The 27,627-nt window shown below is 35.3% G+C and overlaps 1 protein-coding gene across 3 annotated transcripts; it reads right to left on the bottom strand.

Annotated features, from left to right (window-relative positions):
* Positions 1 to 4,442: 4,442 nt before the first annotated feature.
* Positions 4,443 to 26,208, bottom strand: LOC110095313 (alpha,alpha-trehalose-phosphate synthase [UDP-forming] 1). 3 transcript variants are annotated; one of them, XM_020820804.2, is made up of 18 exons: positions 26,088 to 26,208; positions 24,165 to 24,611; positions 23,841 to 23,938; positions 23,345 to 23,733; positions 20,822 to 20,936; positions 20,524 to 20,625; positions 17,114 to 17,264; positions 12,402 to 12,490; positions 10,979 to 11,027; positions 10,161 to 10,261; positions 9,594 to 9,781; positions 8,909 to 9,026; positions 7,866 to 8,045; positions 7,671 to 7,793; positions 7,490 to 7,577; positions 7,272 to 7,402; positions 6,191 to 6,289; positions 4,443 to 5,134 (listed from the first exon to the last, which is right to left on the bottom strand). In XM_020820804.2, exons 2-18 carry the CDS (start codon positions 24,550 to 24,552, stop codon positions 4,676 to 4,678), a joined length of 2,868 nt encoding a protein of 955 aa, XP_020676463.1. In that variant the 5' UTR covers positions 24,553 to 24,611; positions 26,088 to 26,208; the 3' UTR covers positions 4,443 to 4,675. The 3 variants fall into 3 exon arrangements, with proteins under 3 accessions (XP_020676463.1, XP_020676465.1, XP_020676462.1); XM_020820806.2 differs by lacking the exon at positions 26,088 to 26,208 and adding an exon at positions 24,725 to 25,063; XM_020820803.2 differs by lacking the exon at positions 26,088 to 26,208 and adding an exon at positions 24,759 to 25,063.
* Between the last annotated feature and the right edge of the window lie 1,419 nt (positions 26,209 to 27,627).

Here is a 27,627-nt window from a genome sequence, read left to right as displayed (position 1 = left end):
TATGTATTTAATATTTGAAATATATTATATTTTATAAAATTAGAAAAAATAAATAAATTGCAATTAATGGCCGACATTTGGTGAAGAACTGACACTGAGGACAGAAGATTGGCCAATGATTAACAGCCCTTTTTTTATTAATATATATAATTATTTTTCAAAATGTTAAAATTAAATGACTTTGTAAATAAATATTTGCATTTAGATTTTGAATTATAATATTTAATTGCATTTTTATCTTATCACATATAGTGATATTAATTGGTTCATATTGCATTTCAATGTTTCATTAGAGTGAGAGTGTGAAGTGACATTGTGAAATTTTGCCTCTAAACTCTTTGATTATATGATATTGGCTTTGGTTTTCATAGAAATTTAACATTCAAATCCTTTAACATAGAAAAGATAAGATGATTTAATCATTCAAACTTGCAAACAGTTAAATTAGCATATTAGGGCTTATCGTAGGAAATTAGTATCTACTATGAATATTATGAATTTATGAGATGATAAATTTTGGCTCTTACGATAGAGGGATGATTAAACAAAGTTCTTCAGAAGATAAGAGAATCACCAAAGTCAACTTTTCGTGTTTATTGAGCATTAATAAGGCGATTTGTTTTAGTAATGATAGGAGTTGGTTGTGTGATGGCGGTTAAATATTAGGAGTAGACTAACTAATGTGCTATGAGAAAGAGGAGTTAGTTAAATGAAAGTACAAGGTGGTTGATTGATGGTTGGATGAAAGAGGATAGACAAATGGGAGCTCATCATTTAGAGAGGTCAATTATGTTGGAGCCAATCAAATGACAAAGATCAAACATGATAGTGCCAAATGGAGAAGGTGGAAAGACTTGCAAGAGCAAGGTTAGTGATCGAGGATGCTTCATAGGGAGGAGATGATTTGATGAAGCAAGCAAGATGAGAAGGAGCTAACTAAGTAGGAAAGGCTAATATGAAAGGCATATAGGGGTGGATGGAGGTTGGATGGGCAAGAGATATTAACTTTACATTAAACTTACTAAAGCATTAACCTCTAATATTTATAACTACTATAACACGCTTCAGACTGCTAATTAGATATGAAGTGTTATACCATAGTATCATAGATGGTTAAAAATTATCAACGACCTGCTCAACGATCTAGCCGCCGAAAATTTTTTGGCGGTATATCTTCGGAAAAACCACCGAAATATTTCATGCGAAAATACCGCCAGTTTATCCGAAATATTTCATGCGAAAGTACCGCCAGTTTTTCCACCGAAATATTTCCTGCGAAAAATTCATTGCTTTTTAATCAATCAAATAACTTCGGGACAATTCAAATTAAGTTAATTTTCATTTTATTAAAAGCATTGAATTTTTTTATCTTATAAAACATATTGTCATAGTTCCAATCAAATAATCAAATAGTTTTTATTAGTAAAGTTTTAGATTTAATTTTATTTAACTCCTCAAAATTGAACCTAATTTAATAAAACATGATTTAATTAAATTTTCTTAAGCTGGTAAATTTTAAATTCTATCAAATCCATATTTTGCTTTGCTTTTTTATATAACAAAGTTAATTTTAATTTGTAAAAGTTAGGGTAAAATTTTAGTAGATTGAGAATTTCAAGGAATACACTCTTTTGTTTCTTTATATAATTTGTATACATGAATAATCGACAATGAAATTGTCATTTCTAAAAATCATTCATCAAAATTTGTTAAATTTAAATGATTTTTTTTCTTTTTTTAATTAGGATATATATATATATATTCTCATTTATATTTAAACAAATAATTTTACTGTTTGCACCCATTAAAAAATAGAAATTAGAACATGCAATTGATATGCCACTCTCTTGATTGATAAACTCAGTCCTCATCCCAAAAAAGGGGTCCCCATTGAAATCCTAAAAAAAGCTTAGAAAAAAAAAAAAAAAGAAATTAAAATAAAGAACCTTTATGTACAGCTCAGTGCACAAAAGGCCGATTTATTTTTTTATGAAAAATATGCCAAAAATTCACCTTTATATAATAATAAAAATAAATTAATAATAATAATAAAAAGTGCACGCATAAAATGCGTGACACGTGAATAAGCACAACTACAGAAGATAGAGACATAATTGATGCCACGTCGACGGAATGTGGATGATGGCCTTATCATTTTCTTTCCATTTATTAAGCTCTCCATGAAGATCGATGAAGGTAAGTGTGTGGGACAGAAGGCCCTTTATTCTGGAGGAGACAAATGGCCATTGGCTTTTCTATGGATAAACTTTGGTAGGTGACTAGGGGAATCACATACTATATATATATATATATATATATATAGATAGAGAGAGAGAGAGGAACAATTATTAGGTCTGGACACCGGACGTAGCTCTACATCCGGAGGCCAATAACATTTCGCCACGTGTTCTTACTCTTTACCATGCGGCCCGACGACCCGACCCAGACCGGAACCCGGTATTGCTATGTTCGCGTATTGCTAGGTATTGCTTGACAATAACGAGAAATACCGCTATGTCAAGCCAAATACATAGCAATACCAAGCAATACCTAGCAAAACTGGGGTATTGCTAGGTATTGGTATTGACATAATGGTATTTCTCATTATTGTCGGGCAATATCAAGCAATATCTAGTAATACCCCGGTCTGCACAAATCAGCCAATACATAGCAATCCCGGGTCCGGTCAGGGTCGGGTTGTCCGGCTACGTGGTAAAGAGTAAGAGCATGTGGCACCATTTTACTGGCGTCCGAACGTAGAACTACGTCAGGACACCAGACCAAATAAAAATTCGAGAGAGAGAGGATACCCTGACATATTTTGTGATAGATTGGACCTCAAAATTCTTAAATTTGTGTTGAGATTGATGCTAGATATAGTATTCAAGTATTACACTAATCTCAACACCAATTTAAGGAATTTGAAGTCTATATTGTGTACTGACATATTTTATGACAAGTTGAACTTCAAAATTCTTAATTTGTATTAAAATTAGTGTTATATATTATATTCAAATGCTATATTAACGTAGGGGAGCAAACGAGTCGAGTCGAGCTCGATCGAGTTGAGGGGTGTTCGAGTCGAGCTTGCGGAGGGTTGTTCATGCTCGAACTCGATAAGCTGTCGAACTTGACTAGCTCAACTCATCTACCTGTTACAAGTCGAGCTCGAATCAGCTCGCGAGTCAACTTGACTCAATTACACCCATATATTAACGTCACCATGAATATAAAAAATGTATGTTAAGGGTAGTGTTATATATTATTTTCGAGCGTTCTACTAATTTCAGGACAAATATAAATTAAAATGGATCAAGATATCCAGATGCGTACATTTTTTTTCTCTACATAATCTTTAAGTAATAGGAATATATTAAAATTATTTTAAAATTAGTGTCATATATAAATAAATAATTATTATTTTTTATACCTATCACAAAACTCATTGTGATGTAATTTTATTTTATTGACAAAATATTAAATAAATTCATATTTATGTGCACAAGACCAATAATTCAATTCAGAGCCGTGTTGGATATCATTTGTGAGTCTCTTAAATTTTTTTATATATATTTCAATTAAATATATTTTTTAATTATTTTAAGTTTTTTAATAACTCCCTTAATCTTAACTTTAATTTATATCTCTTTTGAACTTTTCAAGCTTGCAAATGTACAAATCAATTGTTTTGTGTTATCCAATGAAAGTGTGTAAGCAAACTTGCATGCATATTAAGTGAGCTATACCTTCTAATATAATATGAGAAAATAATCAAAATATTTCATTTTTTTTAAAGAATAAAAGACGATCATTTTGATTAAAAATAATTCATTGTCTCTTTATGAATGATCAAAATTCTCCAACTATATTAAATAATAATTAAAATTATCTCATCATTTTTTTAAGAATTTAAGAGCTCAAAATGATCATTTAATATAATTTAAAAACATTTTAATCCTTTTCCCAATGCAATATAGTTGACAGTGAGCATTGATGTACAAGTTCTATTTCTAGGCTCAACATATTGATTATATTCAAATTGTGGATGTTAAACAGTGATGGCCATGACACAAGTAATTGATTTGGGTGATTGAGTTTATGGAGCTTTAGGTTTCATTTGAGACGATTTTTTAGTGCTTCTTAAATCAGTTTTCTAGTATAAAAATTATAATTTTTTACTAAAAAATTATTTTAAGCAGCAGTAAGAAAGCTGTCCCAAACGAAACCTTAGATTACATAGCCAAATTAGACCAACAATTTACGACCGTGACTCTAAACATTGATGATACATGACAACATGCATATAGTCGAAGAGCCACCATGAATCAATTATGATAAATCACATATCCTCACTATTAAGATATCTAATTTAAAATCATCAAATCTCTATATGATCTAATTACAGGCATTCCACACAACTTTACTCCATAATTTGAACATTCTAAAGAAATCAAAACATAGCAATCATTATAAAATAACTGGACAGTTAGACTATAAACAAGAGACGAAATATATCTACAACATCATAGAGTTTCATAAATATCACTTCATGTAAAAAAGCTTCTCTAGCATTGGACACAACAACAATATAACTAACATGATAATAAAATAGATTACTAGATACTTCCAGATCTGAGAACAACGTACTAACCTTATAAATGTTATCACCATCTCTTCAAGACCTTCCATTACCGTTGCAATGGTGGTGGTTGGCACTGAAATGACCATTCTGGCTGCAAGACATAGCCAATTGCTTCAGAAATGACATTACCTCCTTCGAAGAGTTCAATAGATACCTCGCATTCGATTGTTTTCTTCCAACGGCACATGAGAAGTAATTGTCTCCCTTCAAATCAAGAATAGAAGAGCCCTCTTGCCAGGACATCATCTCTTGCGGAGACAAACGAGAATTTGGATTGTTATTTTGACTTGCTGAAGACACCTTCCTTTCTGATGCTAAGTTCGGCTTCTGGTTCTTTGAATGTGATGTTTTTGAACTGTTCTTGATGTTTGTTTGCTTCCCGCTATGCCTCTTCTCAGCAGGGGCCTTCATTACTTCGGCTGTCTTCGTACGAGCAGAATTGAAAGGTTCTGATGGAAGCTCTGGCTCGAAGAAAGTGTATATGTCCTCATCCTGGAAAGAAATGGTGCCGTCAAAATGATTTAGCTTTTAACTTTTATCTTATTATATCCTACTAGGTTGAGTGGTAGACCTTCACTATAAGAAAAAATCTTTCGATAATAATTTTAGGTTCAGTGTTATTACAAATATCATTGATTCATTTCCTTTCTATCAATTGATGTTAATGTTTTCCTTGATAAAAGATATTTAAAGATTCTATTTATGCAAGAAAAAATCATTTCACATGCAACTACAATTACAAGCCTTTATCTCACTGCATGTGGTCGACTACATGAATCCTTTTCTCCATTGTGTGCAATTAAGAGTCAAATTTTAATTTAAATCTAATAAAGAAAAGTCATTTTGCATATTTATGAATTTTTCTTCTAACAAATATTTATATATGAATAATTTTATCTTAAACACAAAATTGTTTTACTTAGATCATTTCATTATGTTTTGTACAAAGGGTGTATCACCTTCTTAACTAAGGATAGGACATGTTTGTCAAACAAAAGATCCCAACATATTAGATGATGAATTAGGATATTAACATCACCTTAAAGAATAAAATATCACTATTTTTAATATTTTAACCTCACGGTTTATATGATCTTCAACCTGAACTATCTAGAAGTTGTGCATTAAGCATCAACGTTTTCTCCGCTTACTTTTAGGCTTCGTTTGATTTCTTTACCTTTTCTGTTTCAAAAATGTCAATCGAAGAAATGGAGGTTTTAAATGGAGAAGCTACTACCATAACGCTTCTCAAAACAATAAAAAAATGGAGTTTCCAAAAAAGTATGCATCACATTCAAATAGCGAAGAAAAATAATTTATGCCCTTTGGAATAAGTAAAGGTAAAATTACACCGTCTCAAACGAGGCCTTAGTTTTTCTGTTTTCTCATATTCCCTTATTTGGAATCAGTACATAGTGTTTTCTATAATCACATTTCAATTAAGAAAATGCACAAAGTAAATAACTTCTACTGATTTATACCAATACGCTCAAAATCAATTTATAGCAAATGTTTGCTCTTTTGTAGTTTCAGTGAAATAAAATCTACCTTTGCCAAAAAGTGTCCGATGCATAAAACATAATCTATTGGTGTAACCATCTTCTTGCTATGCACAATTTCTCCCAATATTCGATCAATCGCAGCGCCCTACAAGTAAGAAAATATTAAAAAACAAGTTTATTCAATAAGTAATGCAAGACATCGGAATTGGATATGGAGATAGGGGTAGTATTTTAACAGATTAAGTCCGAACATCATTATGAACAACAATGGCACATGGAAGAAAACAATCACAATAATAATAATAAAAAAAGACGATCAGTAGCAAATGAAGATTCTTGCATTGCTAAATTAAGAGATCAGAAATCATGAAGATAAACTATCATGTGCTCTACCATGAAAGCACACATCTACGTGGGTTCATACAGTGGATGATGAGTGATACATCTCAAGTGACAACAAAAGCTTTTCTCCACAATGCTGTAAGAAGTCAAAAGCACAAAGAGGCCACACACTTTCTAACGGGCATCAGACCAGCCACATCATATCAACTACAATTAAACATCCGCAAAACTCTAAGCTGTAAGTTGTGGCCTAGGATCAAGCTTATATTCAAAATCTCCAAGTTCAGAAGGGAGCGTCAAGGCTCCAAGTTCAGATTTTTATTTTGAAAGGTGTTTATTTTACCCCTTTCATCAGCATCTCAGAAAACCATTCCCTACAAGTTCCTTTACTGAACGTCAAAATGCAAATATGAAAATGTGAAATATTTCATCATGGACAAAATTTTAAGCACACAAATTGCCGCATGGAATTTATTTCATAACATATTGCAATCTCGGCAAAATTAACACAGACCTCAATTCAGATAATTGGACAGAAACAAAAAATATATCTTCATATGCATCTATCTTATTGTACTTTTATACAACTGTATAAATATTATGAATTGGCAAGCCCTGCTGCACAACCGTAACCATAAATGAGACTCATTGAAGTAAAATCACAGCCCGCTGAAATTCCAGCTCTACTAAGTGCTTTGATTTTTTAAAACATTGAAGTTTCTAAGAAACATATAACAAATGCATAAATATTTTTTCACATGACCAACCAGTTTGCATTCTCATACCTTAGTGACTCCTACTGAACGGACCTCAACTGATCGATTGCCTTGGACTACATCAACGGCTGCATTAGAAATTGGACCTGTCCATAGATGCTGCAGCATATCCCTTGCTTGAAGTTTTCCAAATTCAACATCTTTATAGTGGCGATAAGAGAGTAAAAAGTTATCAATAAGATGAGAAATTAGATTATTGTAACATATGACCGTTGTTTGGAAATTACCTGCATACTTGTAGTTCCATACGAGTGAGGTCTCCCGATGCTCAAAATGAGACCTAGGCGTTCTTTCTGTAAAATACTCAAAAACATGCTAGCGAGTGCAATGAAAGAAAATGTTTTAATGAGAATTAAATATCTACTTGATCAAAACAAATGCAGTTATGAATATCAAAAATAAAACCACCTTTACACTGTCAACCCAATCCATGTTAAGATGTTCTGGCATTGTCGTCATCCACTCTCCATCTGTAAGACGCAAAAACATCCCATTTTCTGCCGCTAGCCACATATTGTATTCCCCAAAATTCTGCAATTGAAAAGCTTCAACAACAACAAAAATTTGATAAAACAGAAACAAGATTTTGTCATAATGCCGCACATCATCAAGGACTCTTCTATCACTTCCACTGAGAACAACAACAGTAGTCTTTGGATCATTGCAAAGCGTTTTCAACGGGTCTTTTAAGTCTAGGTGAAGCTTAAGCTCCATCTCCTTAATTTGATCGCCTCCCCTTCTACCAGAGGATTCAACCAGTTCTGTTAGGGTTGAATTGAAACCCTGCAGTTTCACAGCATGTACAAAAAGCAAAAATGACCAACATAAACACAAACCATTGAGAAGTAGGTCATAGAACTCAAACTACATTTCATGATAACCATTCAGCAAGAAACACTGCAAAAAATCTGATTGTTAAAAAAGGTACAAGAAGGTGGTAAAGTGCAAAGGCATACCCTTTCAGTTTACATAACAGGAAATTCAGCAGGTGGGATTTTTTGTACCATTTTTCCACTTCTTAACATAGAAGTATATGCCATTTCTAAAGGAAAAGTGTTAGCTTGCCGTGTAGTCGATAGGTCTCCCGCATTAGAATCACATGCTTTCAATGCATACATGCTATTTTATGCTAGCATGTTCAAAATATTATCTTTTAATTAGGATAATATTTCAGGTTGAGACAGTTCAGTTTAGGCACATTTGGTAAACACTATAATTAGTTACAAAGATTTAAAACTAAATTATACCAGGCTCTATTTCAATGAACTTTTAATAAAGGCATGATGCTGCATAATATTTCTATTACTTATCCATCTTAGCTTATCATACCTGATCATTATGAATCCTGTCCAATTATTTGTATTAACTTTATTAATCCTCATTGTCCATTCATTTTTATCCGACATTGCATGAGGTGATAATTCAATTTTGTGCAAATGTTTTATCATATCTCATTAATTTTTGCTGACCGTTTGTTACATTTTTACCCTCCATGCATATGCCAACATCATCTGAAACTATTTTTCACATCATTATCTTCTGTCAAGACTACTATCTACCTAATATAATAATTTCTCAATCTATCAATCCTAGGTTTGCTACTCATCCTAGATTTCCATAAGAATTTTACAATTGGAGGACATTACCAGTATAAGGAGACGATTCTTGGACTGCAAATATTGTCCAATAGCTATTTCAGAAGGAAGAAGCGGTGGAACCAGCTTTGTTCTTATTTGAGCTTCAACAACTGTATCATTAAGTTCACTGCAAGAATAAAAATGTCAATAGATTAAAAATGTTTACAAGGTCAGGATCTTCAATCAGTGAATGGGCCGAAATTGCCGAGGTTTTTGGATGGTAAATAAAACTAGTTCGCCAAAAAACTTGAATCCAAGAAGTTCTTAACTAAGAACCAAATTGCAAATTTTCATAAATATATCGTTTTACAAAAATACATGTTCTGAAAGTTTTAGGTGGTTTTTAGTTGAGGTAAATTATTTCTTGTGACAATTACATGCAGCTAGGCCTTGTGATGGAATAGACAAATAAATAGTTTGCTGGAAAGAAAATTGCGCCACTTATTAAAAAAAAAAAATCAAATACATGATAGATAATAAGTGCAAATAAGGCAAGCAGGTGCTCCAATTTTTTATGTTATTGCAGAGAGGAAAGCTGTGCAAGCTAGCCAAATAAATGGAAGATCCTTGGTGCAAACTATCCAATAGAAGTGAGACAAAAACTTTCAAAATAGATAGACAGGAAAATATTGTTTATTACACAGAACTTGTATTTATAAAGATTACCACCTCCTGATACCGATCAGATTCCTACCTTACAAAAGTTTCTGCCCAGTCTTGGGCTGTGTGTGTGGTTACATGAGCGTAGTTATGCCTATGCCGCTTTTCTCTCTCATCAGCAGCCATGTTCAATGCTTTTGCAATGGAATCAGCAACCTCTGTAATGTTCCATGGATTTACAAGAAGGGCACCGGCTCCAAGAGACTGTGCTGCTCCTGCAAACTGTAGCAACTCACAATATAAGAGATAAAAGTTGTCTACAGTATGTTAAGCAAAAAAAAAAAAAGAAAGATATTGTTCATTGTAATCGCTTTCATGCAATACTCTGGTGTCTTTTTTCAGTAAATGTGACTGCAGAACATGCAGTACATAAATGAGCAAACAAACCCTGTTTGATAAAAAGGAAACACCAGTATAATATTCTAGCATTTCCAATAGGTAAGCACAAACTTTGATAGCTTTATTAGAAGATATTGCAGAGGCATTGACATTTGTAATTTAGGGTAGGAAACATTTAGGAGCCACAAAACTATTTTATTATGAAATAACAAAATTTTGCACTTTATAGATGATAAAGTACGCTTATTGATGAAATACTTACTTCGCTTAATATCAAAACACCCTTTTTTTCACCTTGGCAAGCCACAAACTCATAGCTTACAAGATTCATGCCATCTCTCAGTGAGGTAACAAGAGCAACATCTGAAATTTTTTAAGATAAGACAATTAAATAATTGAAAAGGTAATATTAACAATTAACATTGAGGCTTCGTTTGGGGCGGCCTTTTTACTGCTTCTTAAAGTAGCTTTCTTGTATAAAAATTTTAATTTTTGTACTAAAAAACTTCTTTAAGTAGTAAGAAAGCCGTCCCAAATAAAGCCCGAGTAAAAATTCCTAAAGCAAAGCATCAGATGGAAAAGTTATTAAAATTAATATTCTTTATATAAGACAAGAAATGTCATCTGTCATCTGGACAGGCTCAATAGCATGCATCTATGAGCAGGGCAGCTAGAAACAGATACGTTCTGATACATAAGGAACAAACAGTATTCAAGGATGTAATCACCTCCATATCAGAAAAGACGGAACTGATAAACCTTAAATAGGGAGATCTTGCTAATTAAATTATCAGCTCTATCTACACAGATGTATGCCAGTTGCCAAATTATAATAAAATTGTTACATCTGGATGAAAAATACATAGCAATGAACAAGCACCAAAATGAAGAACTGAAGAAGAGCTTATGTATGTTGTTTCCTTTGCAATAATCATGGAGAAAAAGAACATAGAAACGTGAAGTTCCAATGAACAGTTAACAGTCTATGAGAACAACAGTTGCTGTAAAGCAATAATATGGCCAAAATACAAAAACTTTAAAAAGGAAAACAAAAATGGTAAATAAAAGGAATATCATTACCAGTAACAGCATAAAGTGCGCATAATGCATGAAAGTCAAGGGAGCGGTCCTGCAAAAGAAAATAAAGTTTTTAAACTTTTAGTTTTGAACTCTACAAGTTTCAAGACCCGTCAATGTTTGAAAGAGAGACAGATGAGAAGGTAAGGTTTCCTACAAGCGGAAGGAGTTTCTGTGAGAAAATTTAATTATTTTTGTTTTCATTAGGTACCAAGCTAGAGCATTAAACTTGTGAAATTGAATCAATAAAACATGTAGCTGATACAGGAGTGATTTATTAAACAAACTCAACCAGTTCTTATGAGATGATGGAGCAAGAATTAAGAGCTGAGATTTATAATCAGACCAACAACAACAACAATATCAAACCTTTATCCCACAACATGGGGTCGGCTACATGAATATATTTTCTTCATTATGTCCTATTAAGAGCCAAATTACCATTTAAATCTAATAAGAAAATGTAATTTATGATACTTTATAACAAAGTTTTTTAGGTCTACCTCCACCTTTCTTAAGGTAGGTTAGATCTAATTCATCTACTATCCTAACCGGTTTATTGGAAGATTGGCATTTTATGTGACCAAATCATATAAGCCGACTCTCACTATAATCATATATGCCAATGGAGCTACTCCAACCTTTTCACGTATATACTCATTTCGCATTCTGTCTCTAAGTATCAAGCCACTCATCCACCTGGAGCATCCTCATCTCTACAGAACTTAACTTAATTTTATGCTTCTCTTTTAATGGCCAATATTCTGTATCATAAAGCATTGCAGATCATATTATAGAATTTTTCCTCAAGTTTGAGGGGCACTTTTCTATCTTTTTTTGAGAAGAGGGGCACTTTTCTATCACACAATAGGTTTGATGCATTACTCCACTTTAACCATCCAACATGAATTCTACTAATAGCAATGAAATCATAGGAACACATCATAGCAATGTTCATAGGAGGTTTGCATGTAGCTAAAATAATGCCGAACACTCTAATGTTACCAAGCAATTGTTAAGATTTGAAAAACAACAACAACAACAACGGACTTCAAAGAGCCGCTCATTGAGATCAGGACAAGAACCGCACAAAGCTAGCAATCAAGCCTATGAAGGGAACAACTATTTCGCCACACCAAAATGTTCCATTTGACTGATCCCAATTTGCCAATGAAAAAAATAAATAAATAATAATAATAAATAAAAAATTCTCCAATAGGACTAAACATTAAATACTATATGTGTCTAGTCTGTACAAGATAACTAGTACTTGATCCTATTATTTGCTTCGTATTATGGCGTCACTGAAAAAAAAATTGAAATAAACTATTCCCAATACAATCAATATACGAAGAAGTAAATTAAAGAGCAATCTAAGCCCAACTTGAAGAAAAATAATATACAAACAAAGAGGACCAATACAAACCAGGTGGTGTATGGGAACGGCAGTTAGTGTTCCAAATCGTCCATTTATACGTCCAACAATTTCATGAACTTGACAAGTAAGCTTTTGATCTGTTTCAAAGAAAGGAAAAAAGGAAACTAAAAAAGATTCTCCAAAAGCCATAAAGGTAAGATCCATGAACTTGGAACATTACTGCAAATCATCAAGAACAGAAATATGACATAACCTGAGTTCATACATACAAGCACTAAACAATCAATAGTTAACTATATGTAAATAAAAAAATTATTTAGAAAATTATGATTTTGTTTTCACTTATATTGTGCGTGAAAATGAAATTAGCATATCTATGGGATTTTAAAAGTGTTTAATATGGTTTAAAACCAATAATGATTTCTAAGTGCATCAAACTAAATGAGATGGTAAATTCATCATTTTTTAATACTTTTTTTTCTAAATTCGAGTAACCAAATGGGCCCTATGTGGGCTCCGAAAATTCGGCCCCGGCCTCCGCTCGCTCTTTCTTATTCGGCGAGGGAGTTTTAACGGACTAAGTTCCGAGGTAAATTTTGGAAGGCAGATGGGTTTGTAGATAAGACACTACCCAGAGATTTCGCCCTCATTTTGTGAGGACTTTATGATCTGAGTTCTGGTTTCCTATAGGCGCAAGCCCCTATAGTTAATTACCCCTCCCTGATCACGAGAGAGAACTTTCGATTAAGGCTAGTCGTCGATCAGATACGTATAGAGATACGTGTATCTGGCATATAGTAGCAGCAATAGATTGGATACTGATAGAAATTGGATTTGAAAATTGGGTTTTGATTTGGGTACTTGAGAACTGGATTTGGATTTGGGAATTTGGAGAATTTGATATTTAAAGTAGAAATTTCACCATCCTGCACTTAAAGCTGATGGTGGGGGAATGGATGATGGACCCGATCAAGATCCCATGGTTCCGTCATCCCGGGCCATCGTGGTCCCTGGTCTACTTAGTCAGAGGAGGTAGTCGACCCAACCTGACAGAAGGATCCTTGTCGGCAGCCATGGGTTGCTTCGTCCAAGGGAACCTTGTAGACCGGGGTTGAATGTTTGTCAAAGGGGACAAATTTGAATCCACCTTAGCTTACAGAGGGCTTTGTGCCCTATCGATCATATCCTATTGATTCATATCTCAAGGATTTAACGCCATTAAGGAGCGTATTGGCTCTGGCCATAACCGCTATCTGTGGTGCCATTTGGCGGCAAAACCACTCGGTTCAGAGGGCCCCGGGTCATAACCGTTTACCTGCAGTGCCATTTGGCGGCGAAACTGCCGGTTAGAGGACACGTACCACGCCCTTACTGGCAAGAGATTGTTTGAGAATGGATCCTAGTAATATTTTCGACTAGGCATTTGGCTCTTTGTGAGCTAGAGTTTATTTAAATTTGTCCACCCCGACAGACTGTTGCGGAGGGTGGATGGATTTTGCTTTAAGTCGGTTTTTCGGTCCGCCGCACACAACGGAAGCGAGAATCTGAGTTTAGGAGATTTCGTACCTTCGCGGGCTTGTCGGCGGTGTCGGTTCGAGGATTGAGGGAGAGAGGGGCAAGCATTTTATGTATGTATATTTAATTAGATTAATATTAGTTAACTATAATTAATAATAATTAAATTTAATTAATTATAAATAACTAAATTAATGATAATTAATATATAAAAAATGAAATAATTAATTATGAATAAATTTAATTATTCATGATTAATTAAAAATTATCATTTTCCTTTATTAATTATAATTAAAATAATTAAATTATAACTAAATTAATTAATTAAAATTAATTATCATTAATTAATATTAATATAATTAAATATAAAATACATATATTTTTTTTATATATATTTTTTTTTGTTGATTTATGGGATTTGGCCGAGAAGCACAAGAAAGGGAGAAAGTTACCTTCACAGTCTTTGAGCTCCCGTTGTTGCTCGAGCTCAAAAGGTCGTGACTTCCGATCTTACAGGAAGAGAAGCCGTCGAAGGAGGAGTCGGCGGGTTCCTGGGCTGGATCGGACAAAGGCAGAGGGAACGACGTCGGGCTGAGGGCGTTCGGCCAGAGGAGGTAGAGGGGAAGGAGCAGTCGGTTGGAGAGGGAGAATCGGGCAGAGGAGGAGATCGACGGGGTCTCGGCTTGGAGTGGAGGTAGGGAAGAAGCTCTTCCTCTCTCTTTCTCTCTGTTTCTCTCTCTCGGAGAAAGCCCGAGAGCTCGGTTGGATGAGCTCGGGAGGAGGCCAGATGGTTGCGGCTTGGAGTCGGGAGGAGATCGTCGGGATGAGAAGTTTCGGTGGCTAACTAGAGGCGGAATGGAGGTCGGAGCTGATCGTCTGCTTGGGCTCGGTCGGTTTTGACAGACGAACAGGGATGAGAGAGGGAGAGGGAGCGGGAGGAAGAGAGGAGTTTGTGAGTGTCGTGTGAGATCGATCGTGAATGGAAGAAGAGAAGGCGTCGGTCGTGTTTTATAGGCGTGAATGGGATCACTGTGCGAGGATTTTCGCAGGATTTCTGGGAGACGACTGCAAGCAGCGCCGAATCAGCGGGATTTCGGGGTTCGACAGTCCGAGGTGCTCAGCAGGATATCCGGGATTCGAGCAGGACTTCGACGACTTACGAGGTATGCGGTATTTCGGTGATTCGACGAGCTACGAGGTGAGTTGCTCTCTCTTCTTTTTTTTTTTTTTTCTTATTGATTAGTACTTAGAGGTCAACACCCTAAGAAAAAATCCAAGTAGAGAAATTACTCACTTCTCACACAACTAAGTTTGTATGCTTTGCACTCTAGGCATGTTCTACTTGCCACCATCCCAGGCTTCCCTTGCAAGAATGCTCCCTAGCGCCAAGCTCACTTGTTGCTACTTGCAGATCTTTATCCACCCAACCAGTTATCTCCCTTGATTCCACATAATTTTTTTTTATTACAAAAATTTTCCCAAAGTTTTTGTTTACAATCATTTTGTTAAAATTTTAGCAACATATCAACGTCTCCCAAGAAAAACATGCATGGCGAGTATCGTAAGACACCAAGGCCAGGGGCCTTCTATCCCACTATGACGAGAAAGATCATGTACATATTAAAGATTTTTTATGTTTTAGGAATTTATACCTTCTCATGAGGCCGCGGCGGCAACGACAAATAGTATTTTTTTAGTGTTGAAAACATAAAAATTTATTTCTTTTTTTTCTCTGTTTTTTTTTTTTTTACTCCTTTTTACTTTATAGAGAGAGAGGGAATTGCTCCCTGTTAGAGAGAAAGAATAGGAGAGAGAAATTGAAGAGAAGAAAGTAGAAGAGAGGAAAAAGGGAGCTGCAAGGTCGGGTTTAGAATAGGATAAGGAGGAGAGGGAGTATTTTAGAGAGGGTAAGAAGTGAGAGAGAAAGGGGATTGGCTTGGAGAACAGTGAACGGTGATTGAAGGTGGCAGCTAGGGGGTTTCAAGAGTAAAAATTGGGGGGCTGATGGCGATTAGGAGGAGATGCAAACGGACAAGGAGTGCAGGTTATTGAGGTTTTGGAGCATGATATGTGTGAAGATGTGTGAAAAAATGGGAAGAGAAGTGTGTGCATTTGAGGAGGAATGGAGCAGATCGATGTTTGGTGAGAGGAGGCTAGCTGCAAGAAGATTACATGGAGGTAAGGGGAGGATTCGTCGGGGACTTGAGTACTTGTATGCAAGCTAGAGAGAGGGCAATCAGGATAGCGAGCTTAGGTGGGTTCGGGTAGGCCAACGACTTGTAGCTATAGATGAGGGCCAATGAGATGACTGTGCACTTCCTCATCTTGTACTCAAATAAATTATTATGTTCACTTTTTCTCGTGTACTTCCTTCTTGCGAGTATCATTTGCATGCCATCATCTTGTACTCAAATAAATTTCAGTCTTTTCACATGTGCAACAACCCATATAAGATAAGTATCATTTTTGATAAATTTGACATTTCGAACGCAACGTCAAATTCCATTTCATGAATGGATGGCGTTCAAGCAACATCACATAGTTAGTCTACTGTGTTTCAACCGCATTCACCCGAATCGAACGGAGATGATCCTTTTTGGGTATTTTTGACGTCCTAAACGAAACAACAAAGTTTATTGCACGAACAAATGACGTTTAACAGAGCTTGCGAGACGTCGTGCTCGTAGACCATTGTTTTCATCATCGTTTGATTAAGTCACGCATAGGTGCTTCTTTGATAATGTTGGTGTTCTAAACACCTTGGTGCAGTCAATTTAATGAACATATTATTGGTTTTGATCGCGAGTGAGGCATCGCCAACTCGTTACATGCGACATCATGTCAGTCGACCACCATTCTCGTTGCACTCTCTCAAATTGATTGCTATAAGTATACGGAGGTCAATAAAAAATAATAACATTTTTTTTGTAACACTTGCCACATGCGAAATTCAAGAATTTATAGGAGAAAATTTTGAGCCAACTTGAATAACTTGATAGAAATTAAGAAAGCAATTTTTTTATTTATACATTAAACTGCTGATTGTTTACTAGATAGTCAAAACATGAATTTCAATTTTATAGCCATTTACTTCTTCAATTTATCCTAAATTCTTGCTCAAAGCTTCAGAATAGATATTCAGTAGCCTTTTTATCATCCTTTTTATGGCACTAGATACTAAGAAAATGAATAACCAATCATGGACCATCAAATGTTAACACCATAAAGTAAAAGTAGGAACATACACTCAGGAACGTCAGTTCTTGTTGGAACTGCAATTTGCAGCAAGATTACTTTATTATGCCAGGCCGGATTCTCCTCAAGGAACTTTTCAAATGCCAAAATCTTCTGAGGAATCCCTTTAATCATGTCAAGCCGATCAACTCCTAACATCACCTAAAATATCCGGAAAGAAACATTAACATGTGAAGCATAAAAACAATGATAAAAATTTAAAAGCACGCAGGATACAAAAATCTAACTATAATAAGAACAAAATTACAAATTATAAACCACATAGAAGACAATTATCTAACTATATATAGGCGACAAATTCTTAGGAGTCCATAACTCATGTTCTGAAAAACATTAAGAAAGTGAGAGTCTAATTTCTACCTTAAAAATTATTAGATATTTGTCGCTAGTTCATTAAGAGTGTTTTGAAATTTTTATTATAATTTTCAAATACCCTGATTTTTTTCTTTATAAAGAGAATAGGGTACCTTATATTGTATCAAATAAATTAGAGTTATAATTTATCCATAATCAATAGTAAACTTTGTAACAGAGACTATAGATAGGAGGAAAATCCTTAGGAGTCCATAAATCATTTTCAAAAAAATCATTAAGAAAGTGAGTCTGATTTCTACCCTAAAAAAGAATTAGATATTTGAGGCTATTTCATTAAGTGTTTTTGAAATTTTTGTTGTATTTTTCAAGCATCCTAATTTTTTCTCTCTTTTTAAAGAGAATAGGACATCTTCTATTATATCAAAGAAATTAAAGTTATAAGTTATCCAAAATCAAACCATAGTGAAATTTGTAGCGGAGGCAACAGAACGAGTCATCAATTTGATGAACATGCATTAATTTTTGTGCATTCTGACGAGGGCATCAGTCATAGATTTCGGCATGTGTACCGTCGACGGAATCGTAGACTGACGGCTACGATCCAGAGTCTTTACTTTCGATATATTTTGTGTTTTATTTATTTTTGTATTTCTGTTTTCCAATTTTACACCTATGGGTAGTGAGTCTCTATTGTAGCCTCGAGGGCATTTGTGTCTTTCTGCTTTTCTTATTATTGAGGCCTATATATTAAGGTCTCTTGGATTTGTATGGGTTAATGATTTGATGAATGAAATTTTATATTGTTGGCCTACATGTTTGGGGAAAGCTTTCATTCAATTTGAAATTCAAATTTGAATTTCAAAAACTTTCCTAAATTAGCCAAGTTAAATTAGGAAAGTTTTCCAATTCAAATCTAATTTAATTTTAAATTAAATTGGAATCTTTATTCCTTTACCTAACTTGGATTAATGCATTAAGAAGCATTAATTTTCCTCCCAATCTCCCTCCTCCCCTAATTATGTTGCCGGCCCCCTCTTGATTCCCAATTTTTTTGAACTCAAATTTTGAATTCTTAATCTTCCCTCCAACCCATTAATTATATTAATTAAATTATCTTCTTTGGGAAATTAATTCAAAAGAGAATCAAACCTCATAACCTCTCCCCCTTCTCATAGCTGGTCCCCTCTCCTCCCACTTCCGCCGCCCCACCTTCTCCTCCCCTTTGATCGCTCAACGCTGGCCAAGCCTTCCGAGCCGCAACACACCAAACCCTCCCATGACCATGTATGGCGGATCCGGAAGTTGATCACGTATTTGCTTTCAATTCTCAAGGGGAGATTGGCATCATCCAATCAACGTTCTTCAACCTTAGATTTGGATCCGAAAGCACTGTCGAGGAATACGTCAATCGCATTCTCTTCTATTAGCGGACGTCATCGACGAACAAAGACCTACTGGAGAGAGGAGGATCACCGGACTAGCACCAGTTTCTCCAACTCCTACTCCTTCCCCGGTGACTAGCACCATCGGCATCGCGTGTCTTCTAGAGGCGTCTATAAGTTTGCTTGCAACATTCTTCTGCTAAAGAACTATTGTCATGAGTGTGAGTGAGGGATCTCCATGTGAATGATCTAACTATTAAACTAAGGACTCTTGTTAATTTCGCCATAAGCTTTATTTATTTATGTGGTTGTTGTTTTGCAAGTATCCTAATAATCTCCATAATAAGTGTTTGCTATTACTTAATCTTCTCACAGATTGTTCTAAGGTCTAACTTGAAGAAGCATTAGTTTAAATTTAACAAAGCAAAGTTCATATTTTGATTAATTTCTATAACGCAATTCTTGCTTGCCACTTTGTTTCACATCACACTCTTGTGCACTAATCTTCTTGTCTATTTCTATTGGCCTAATGCCCAATACATTCATCTATGATTCCATGTGAAATATGCACACTAATGCTTTCCTTTTTCGAAGTAACATATTGGAAAATAGAGTTAATCGGTTCATCAATTAAATGTTTCTTTATGCAAGCCTATGTTAGACCGGTCCAAGGAGGACCGGTCCAGCCGGCCCAGCCCCTTGGGCCGGCTTTGTTCGTCTACGCCAGGAGGGCCGGCGGACACAAGAAGAAGGGAGAGGGGTGGGGTCCACTTGGAGTTTGAATTGTTTCTTGGAGCCAAAAGGAGGGGAAGCAAGGGTAATTAGGTCCTTTTGTTTTAGATTTGAATTGTATGCATTAAGTAGGGGAGAAAAGGGGGGATTAGGGTTATGAGATATTTTTGTGAAAGTTTTTCTTGTTCTTCTTTGGTGGCTAGGGCTCTAGATTGAATTCTAGAGATTGGGAGAGTGCGATCCTCCTCTCGAATAGAGGATCCTTGTATCTTTGCTATTTTCCTTTCATCTTCTAGTAAAATACAAGTTCTTACTTCGTGTTTCTATCGTTTTTCTCGCGTTTTCCCACTGTTTTGGCTGATTTCCTGCTGTGGACAGCAGTTTGCTGTGAGATCTTTGGCTAAAGTGATTAGGAAATACTTGGAATCAAGTATTTCCTATCAGCCTAAAGTTCAATTCTCCCTTTATCATTCATTTGATTTTTAATTCCTGATTTTGGAAAGCTCGAGCCAAAGGATATTTGAGTCTGTTACAAGTACAGGCCATCTTAAACACATATTCTAAGTTCAAGTCAATGGAATCTCAATTCATTATTGACAACACCCCTCCAACTCACGCACAAATAGAGATAATCATATCCTAGAGCAATTATTACCATCCAATCAACAAGAATGTAGATCATGCTACGAATGTCACACTAAGCCTAATGATAGTACAAGGTTACTTCATAATCTAACGATGATATGTTGCCAACTAGTACAAGGAAGGTGCCCACAAAGAAGGCATTTACCTCTTTCAACCACAACATCTTGCATTAAGCACAAAACAGCTCAAAAAATTTTAAGTTAGATTTGAAGTAAAGATAAATGACAATTCTCAGCTGATACATTATATAAATTGAACCAACTCCTTTGGATTAGATTGTTCCAAACATCACAAAAGAATATTTAAGAGAGAAATAATTTCCATACCTTCCGTCCAGCAAATTTTTTAGTCAATTCATTGATTTTCTCTTTGACCGGTGGAAGCTCAAGCGCTCGTTGAAACCGTTCAGAGTCTATCCCAATAGGAAACTATCGAGTTTTTCCGAAATTGATATGCATGAAAAAAAAAATTGAACTAAATAATAGGTAAGGATCATTAAACTCTAAAATCCATTAAAAAAACTAATGGATTGTACAAGCAGAAAACTGAAAGATGGTAGCAATTCAATAAAAGTGATTACTTGACAACTAAATGAGAAGCTAAGATTGGTGAGTTGGACTATACCGCAGCAACTCGTGTCAGTTTTCCTTGGTCTTCTACTCCCTCTGGCGTACCTTCAAGTTCAAGAATTCTAGTGCAAGCACTTACAAAATGTCTTGCATAGTCATATGTGTGAAATCTGAATTACATAATAAGAAGAAACAGTAACAATACTAATAAAATATTATGATTCACTTAAAAGATTTTCCATGGTTAAAGTGTATGCAGGGACCTTAAAAAAACTTCCCCACATAACAGGAAAATTACTATGAAAATACTCAAAATGGCAACTTATAGCATAATATAAATACATCTAAACAGAAAAAATCATGGAATCCCAATATCTAGGGTAAAAACGTCAGTCCTAAACATCAAAATTAAACCTACTGAAATTTGAAGAGAATTATTCCTTAATTTTACTGCAACTTATGATCCATTAAAGGTCAATACCACTATACCTAAGAGGAGAGGAAAATAAAATTTGCAATCCATAACTAGCCTGATAAACATCTTAGGTACACATTGATGTTTCATAATTAATAGTAATTATTGGACTTCACAGATCATTTATTTTCCAGTAGTCATCATCAGCGGCAAAAAAATCAAGTAAAAAGATCCACCGCTTACCATCGGCAAATTAATTTAAATAAAATTAAATTAAATTAGTTTGTGTCCAACCCACATGGAACAAAAAATTATGATATTAAGAACACAAACCTCCCATACTGCACAATAACCAAATCAATGCTATATAAACAATCCCAACAGAGTATGGAAAGAGAAAAATAATGGGCAAAGCAGTTAGGGAGGGCATTCAACTGTGCAACATGCTGGTCTTAATGGCTAAAAGAGTTCATCATAAATTACAAAACCCACAAATTCCTTTCAAAAATTATTAGCAATGCCCTACTTGGCCTCTCATTCAAAATTTTGGAAATATAGAACAACCATCGAAAAGACAGCTTCTGGATGCAATGATAGGAAGGGTGATATTTGTTATAGATCTCCCCATCTCAATAGATTCAATACGTTTTCAGCATATATCCGGTTATCTTAAGGGCAGACTTCAGCATTCAACTACATTCATAATTACCTACTAAAATGCAAAAGAATCAAAACAACAAAATAAACTCATATCTTTTTTTCTTTTTCTTTTTTTCACAAGCTTTCCATTTTTCATATCATAACCATGTTTAAAACTCCAATTTATGCATCAAAGAAATTGTTTGACCAACGGGATTGGATAACCCCAAAAAGGATGGAAATAAAATATCTGAAATTTTTCTTTTTATAAATTGATATATAGAAGCTATGGCCACCATAGATCTGGGATATAGTGACAAAAATTTTAAAATCCTGCTAGAATTTTAAAATGATAATCAAATGTCTTTATACAAATATATTTTTACATACTAGTATGACCCTCTATATCCAATAATGCTATCATAATTTTTCTTTATAACTAGAAGGATGGTAGCACTCATAGATAAAGAAACTTTGAGGTACCAAATATAAAAAAGGCATAAGAAGGTAATAGAACAGAGTAGCCTACAGTTGATCAGAATATTACTTGATTTGGCAACAACAATACTACATAGAATAATAAGTTAAAAAAATAAAAAAACTACATAGAATAATAAGATTTATGTTTAGGCAAACATTAATGATTAATGGAGTTATTTCGCTGACTTTACACTGACAAAAAGTAGCAACCAAAATATTTATTAAATTTTATTCTCAAAGCTAACACTGCAGTACTGAATGACGACCTTACTGGTACATGATCATGATTTTGCAAACTCTTAAATTTATTCAAATTCTACATTATAAATCTTCATTTACATTACATGATGTAGAGCTTTTATTTCTACAGAAATTTGAGAAATGTTTGCTTCATCCTGACGCCTTAAAATAATTATCCAAATATATTTAGAACATGAGTTCCAGTTAACCACATCTCAATGCATCATAACTTCAAGAAAAAATTTTCACAAAGCAATCTCGAAAGTTGTTGTCTCTTTAATATTTTAAGTTGGCAATTGAATGTTCATGTTAGCAATATTTTAACCCTGAAAATACAACAAAATTCTGAAATATTTCCATGCTAAAAATTGCTCACAAAAATACTTGTCAAGGCAGATCAGAAAGCCAAATTAGAATCATTGGACAAAGTAAAATTAGAATTCCCTAGACCCACATTGTAGAAGTCTCATGCATCAGTGCCCATACTTTATTACTAACCTGAATTTGCAGGAAAAAGAAAAGGACTATGATTTCGGTAAGCATGTATATGTCTGTTCATGCATACAAATAAAGGTTGTTCTCCCCCCACTACCGCCAATACAAAAAAACCTCCGCAGCATTTTAATAAACAAGAGCATAGAAAGGGTAATTTATGGGCAATAGAGTTCTTAGCTTGCTTAATCTGTATAGTTGAAGTGGAGTTTGGTACAAAATTTTCTAGCAGTAGAATACAATGTCGTGCAATTTGTGATCATGTTGCAGGTAAAAAAATTCCAGGGATTTAAAAGTGAAAAATATACTTACCCAACTAAATCTGCTGCAAGAACAGATCTAAGAAGCTCCAATCGAGATGGCAGGGTTCTGTGAATTTCTGATGAAGGAAAAGGGGTGTGAAGGAACCATCCAACTTTCATCTTGCTGTTATAGTCCTTCAGGCATTTCGGAAGAAACATAAGGTGGTAATCATGGCACCATACAATATCCCCCTCTTCATAGTGTTGATTCACAACATCAGCAAACATCTGGTTGGCCTTCTTATATGCATCAAATTGAGATTGGAAGTTGTGAGTCGTTGCAAGCCCATCTTCTTGAGGAAGTCCAAGATAATGAAAAAGCGGCCATAGGATATTGTTGCAGTAGCCATTGTAATATTGATGCACAATTTGTTCATCAAGAAAAACCGGAATGCATCTCTGCCAGAAAGAGACTCATTGCCTAAATTAAAGTTCTTAATCCTTCCTTGCCACAAAAAGACAGCAAGTAAACTACAAAAAAGCAATGTCTTTGAATGTTAACAAACCTTCTCAGCCAGTGCCTTCACAAGCGCCTTTTGCCCAATTACATCTGGTACATTTACACCAGCCCATCCAATCCATTTAGCATCAACATCCTTAACACCTGCACAACCATCAAGGCAAGCATTTTCAATTTATCATGAATGCAAGGCAAACCATTTTCAAATAATTCTACCTGTTGCAGGAACTAGAATATATAAGAACCAGCAAATAGACATCAAAGACAAATAAATAACTACAGCTCTTGGCAATCAGAGCTTCTATGCTTAAGTAATGCATGTGGAGATAAGTTGCTCGCTATAAAAGAAAACACCCTTGATACCACTTACCAAGAAGAGCACTAACAAGGCCTCCAGCGCTGATCTCCAGCGACCAAGAATCCTCACCACGCCGGCATGCAGACACAGGAAGACGGTTTGCCACCACTAAAAGTCGCTGCTTCTTCATGGGCTTCCCCTCTGATGCCCCAAATCCGCCTCCAAGTGACCTAGAAGCACGAGGGGAGGCGTCCACCATCTCATCGTCACGGGATCCCATATCATCCCCAAGGAGGAACTCGGGCTCACGGGAGCAATCACTGCCACTGTTATTCCTGCTGCTGTCAGTGGCATCTTTATCATCAGTGTTGAAGATTTTGTTGAACTTCCTGAGCTCTCTCTCACGAACCAGTCTACCAACCCTGGTTTGGCTTTGACTTGTGTACTTGTTTCCCAGCATATGGAGACCGCCGGAGGGCAGCTTCACAAAACCAACAGCTTAGCAGAGGAACCGTTCCACTGCATTTTGTTTTTACAGGGAAATGGGAAATTAACTAGTGAGAAGCTAACAATAAATTTTTTTTTTTAAAAAAAAAAATCAAACTTTGGGGGAGATTCAAGCCGAGTAGCACCAAAGTCAGTAGTTCAGTAAGGAGAGAGCGTTACGGTAGCAATCGAAACGTGGGTTTCAAGCTTCAGTTTCGCTATCCGAAAGATAAAATTCACACCATTCATTCTCACACCATAGCTACAAAAACAGATAGCTTCTACAGCTAGTTTAGAAGTAAGCAAACCGGATGCTAACTAATAAGCGAATTATTTTTAACTCTTTTGTATTGTTTTTTTTTTTTTGGGCCGTTGAGCACTCGAGTGCGGGACCTGCGGTGGGAAAATTTCTGCCGCTTCTTCCGCTAAGAGAACAAAGTTGACAGAAGATGGGAAAATAAAAAAGATTAAAAAAACCGGGAGAAAAAAAAAAAAGGATTGTTCGTTAAAGCAATAGCTATGCTTCCCGCCTTCGACTATTGCGTCCAACTAAAGAAATGCGCGGATCCACTCCGAAGCGAATCAGTTAATTGCCAATAAATCGCGCAAAATCCACCATTGACCCTTTTCACCATTGACCCTAAAAGAAGTATCTTTATTCTTTTCTACTTGGTACTGAAATCAATTACTTCGGATTAGATTATCCTAATTTAATTATGATTTTTGACTATCAATTACAAAATTTAAAATTTAAAATTTGCTAAGTTTATTTTAATTGAACTAAAAGTCCGAAATAAAACTATGAGGTTATTTTGCATCCTAATTTAGTAAGAATTTAAATAAATTTTAGCTTCAATCCCGCCTAATAATTTTACAAATTTTGAAATTTATTCTTTTGAAAATTTAATTCAAATTTTATTATTGATTAAAATCAAACTTTGGTAAATTTCATCAGCATTACACAAAATTTATGAATCTCCTGCAATAAATAACTAAATAATTTATCAAAATTTTAAATTATCGCGTTAAAGTGTTCCGAGATTTTATTCCTCGCAAAACTTAATAATTTAGATTTCTAAATCCTATTTTAGTTATAAGCACTCAACCCCTAAGATACTGCCATACGAGGCAAAATGTCATAATCCCACCGGCATTGTCGACCACTGCGGCAAATGCAGCAAAAGACAAAAATGGACCGAGCAAAGAAAAAGATCGAAGGTCTTTAGATGCTCAATTCAAGTGTTATTAGAGTAAGAATGAAAAAAATATATATACAAGAATCTTATCAACAACATCAAGCCTTTATCCCATTACCAGATTCTTGTCCTGATAGTAAAATTACTCGCTAACTCTCCCTTCTCTCTCGCTTAACCTAGATTTCAACAGCGATATGCAAAATTTTACAGAGCAGTAGATCGATAGGGGCTTCCTCAACTTGCCTATAGAATTGGATTCCGAAAATCTTTGAAAGAAAAGGGAGAAGAAACAAAAGAGTAAAGGGAGATTCACCGCTTCTTCTTCTTCTCCTTGAATCCGTAACTTCGCTCCTTAACCTCTCCAACCGTCGCTTCCCTTTCTCAAAACTGAACAGAAATGCGATGCTTCAGTGCGACATGGTTCAATTCAACCGCAAATATATTTATAGGCACGGGTAACCGGCAGGCCCGGTCATCCCACGTCAATGCGACCGAGTGAAGCCGGTCGAGCCAGCCGGCAAGTTCTCGGCGTTTTTAAAATCGCTGGCCTTCGCCGGCTACAAAGGCCCAAGTGGCGGGTCTGGATGATGAGTACAACCGGCAATTTAGCTGGCTTCAATTTGATTTGTTAAATGACCAATAAGTTAAATTTGGTCCTGTTCAGACTCAACCCATCAGTTCATTCATGGCCAGTACATCTAAATATTATTAATATACATATTATGTGCCTGAGAGAAAATTTAGAGGCCTAGCAAAGGAACTTTTATTTGGTCCGGTGAACGTACGTAGAGCTACGTTCGGCCGGCACTAAGATCACAGGCACAAAACGAGAAATACCGAGCAATACCAACAATAACGAGAAATACCATTATGTGAAGATAAAATACCGAGTAATACGTCCGCCGTCCGCCAGCAGCCTATCCGGGTCGGGTCGGGTCAACCCGGCAACCCGCCGGGTCGGGTCCGGGTTCGAATTTCCGACCCGTTTATCTACCCGGGTCGGGTTAGGGTCGACCCATTTGAACCCGGGTCAGTTCCGGGTTCGACCCGAACCCGACCCGTGACCCGAAATTGACACCCCTACGTAGAGCTACGTCCGATCAGAGGACGTAATAAAAGTTCCTAGCAAAGACAAGAAGCATAGCTTCCTCAAGATGGGATCTTTACTCCCTTCCTCAACTTTATATATGTTGATCATTAACATCTATGTATCCTCTTCACCACAATGAGAAAATATTTAGACGTTTTTTAGCATATGTGATCAAGTTGAAAGTCATATTTTGGATCAAGCAACAAATCTCATCTTTTCTTTCTTTTGTATTTTTTGTATCACAATGAGAAGATATGGACTTTCATTTCATCCTTTATGTATTCTCTATCACATTGAAAAGACCTATGGATTTATATTCCATCATTACTATATTTTCTAAAATAATGAGAATATATCCAGATTTTCATTCCATCATATATATCTTCTTTATCACATTGGAAAAATATCCAAAGTTAGATATTATTCTTCGTATCTCCCTACTACATTAAGAGGATAGTTGAGCAACTTGACCATATAAGAATAAGTCATGTATCTGATCTTTTATATATTCTATATCTTTTTTATTATATGGAGGAGGCATTTGGGCTTATTGATCATATGTGAACAAGTTATAAGTCTTATCTTGGGTGTCATCCCAGACACATGAAAGAGATAACTTTCTTTGTAGCCTTAGATCTTCATTAGCCTCACTAGCCTTACATTTATTATCATGCAATATTATAAGTCTATTCTAGATTTTCCCTTCACATGACAGTAGAGTGTAAATCTAATTTGCTTGTATAGGACTAGATCCACACCTTTA

Source organism: Dendrobium catenatum, unplaced genomic scaffold (genome assembly GCF_001605985.2).
Source record: "Dendrobium catenatum unplaced genomic scaffold, ASM160598v2 fragScaff_scaffold_501, whole genome shotgun sequence".
Taxonomy (NCBI): domain Eukaryota; kingdom Viridiplantae; phylum Streptophyta; class Magnoliopsida; order Asparagales; family Orchidaceae; genus Dendrobium; species Dendrobium catenatum.
The sequence above is the reverse complement of the archived record's forward strand: the minus strand, read 5'-3'. Positions and strand labels throughout refer to the sequence as shown.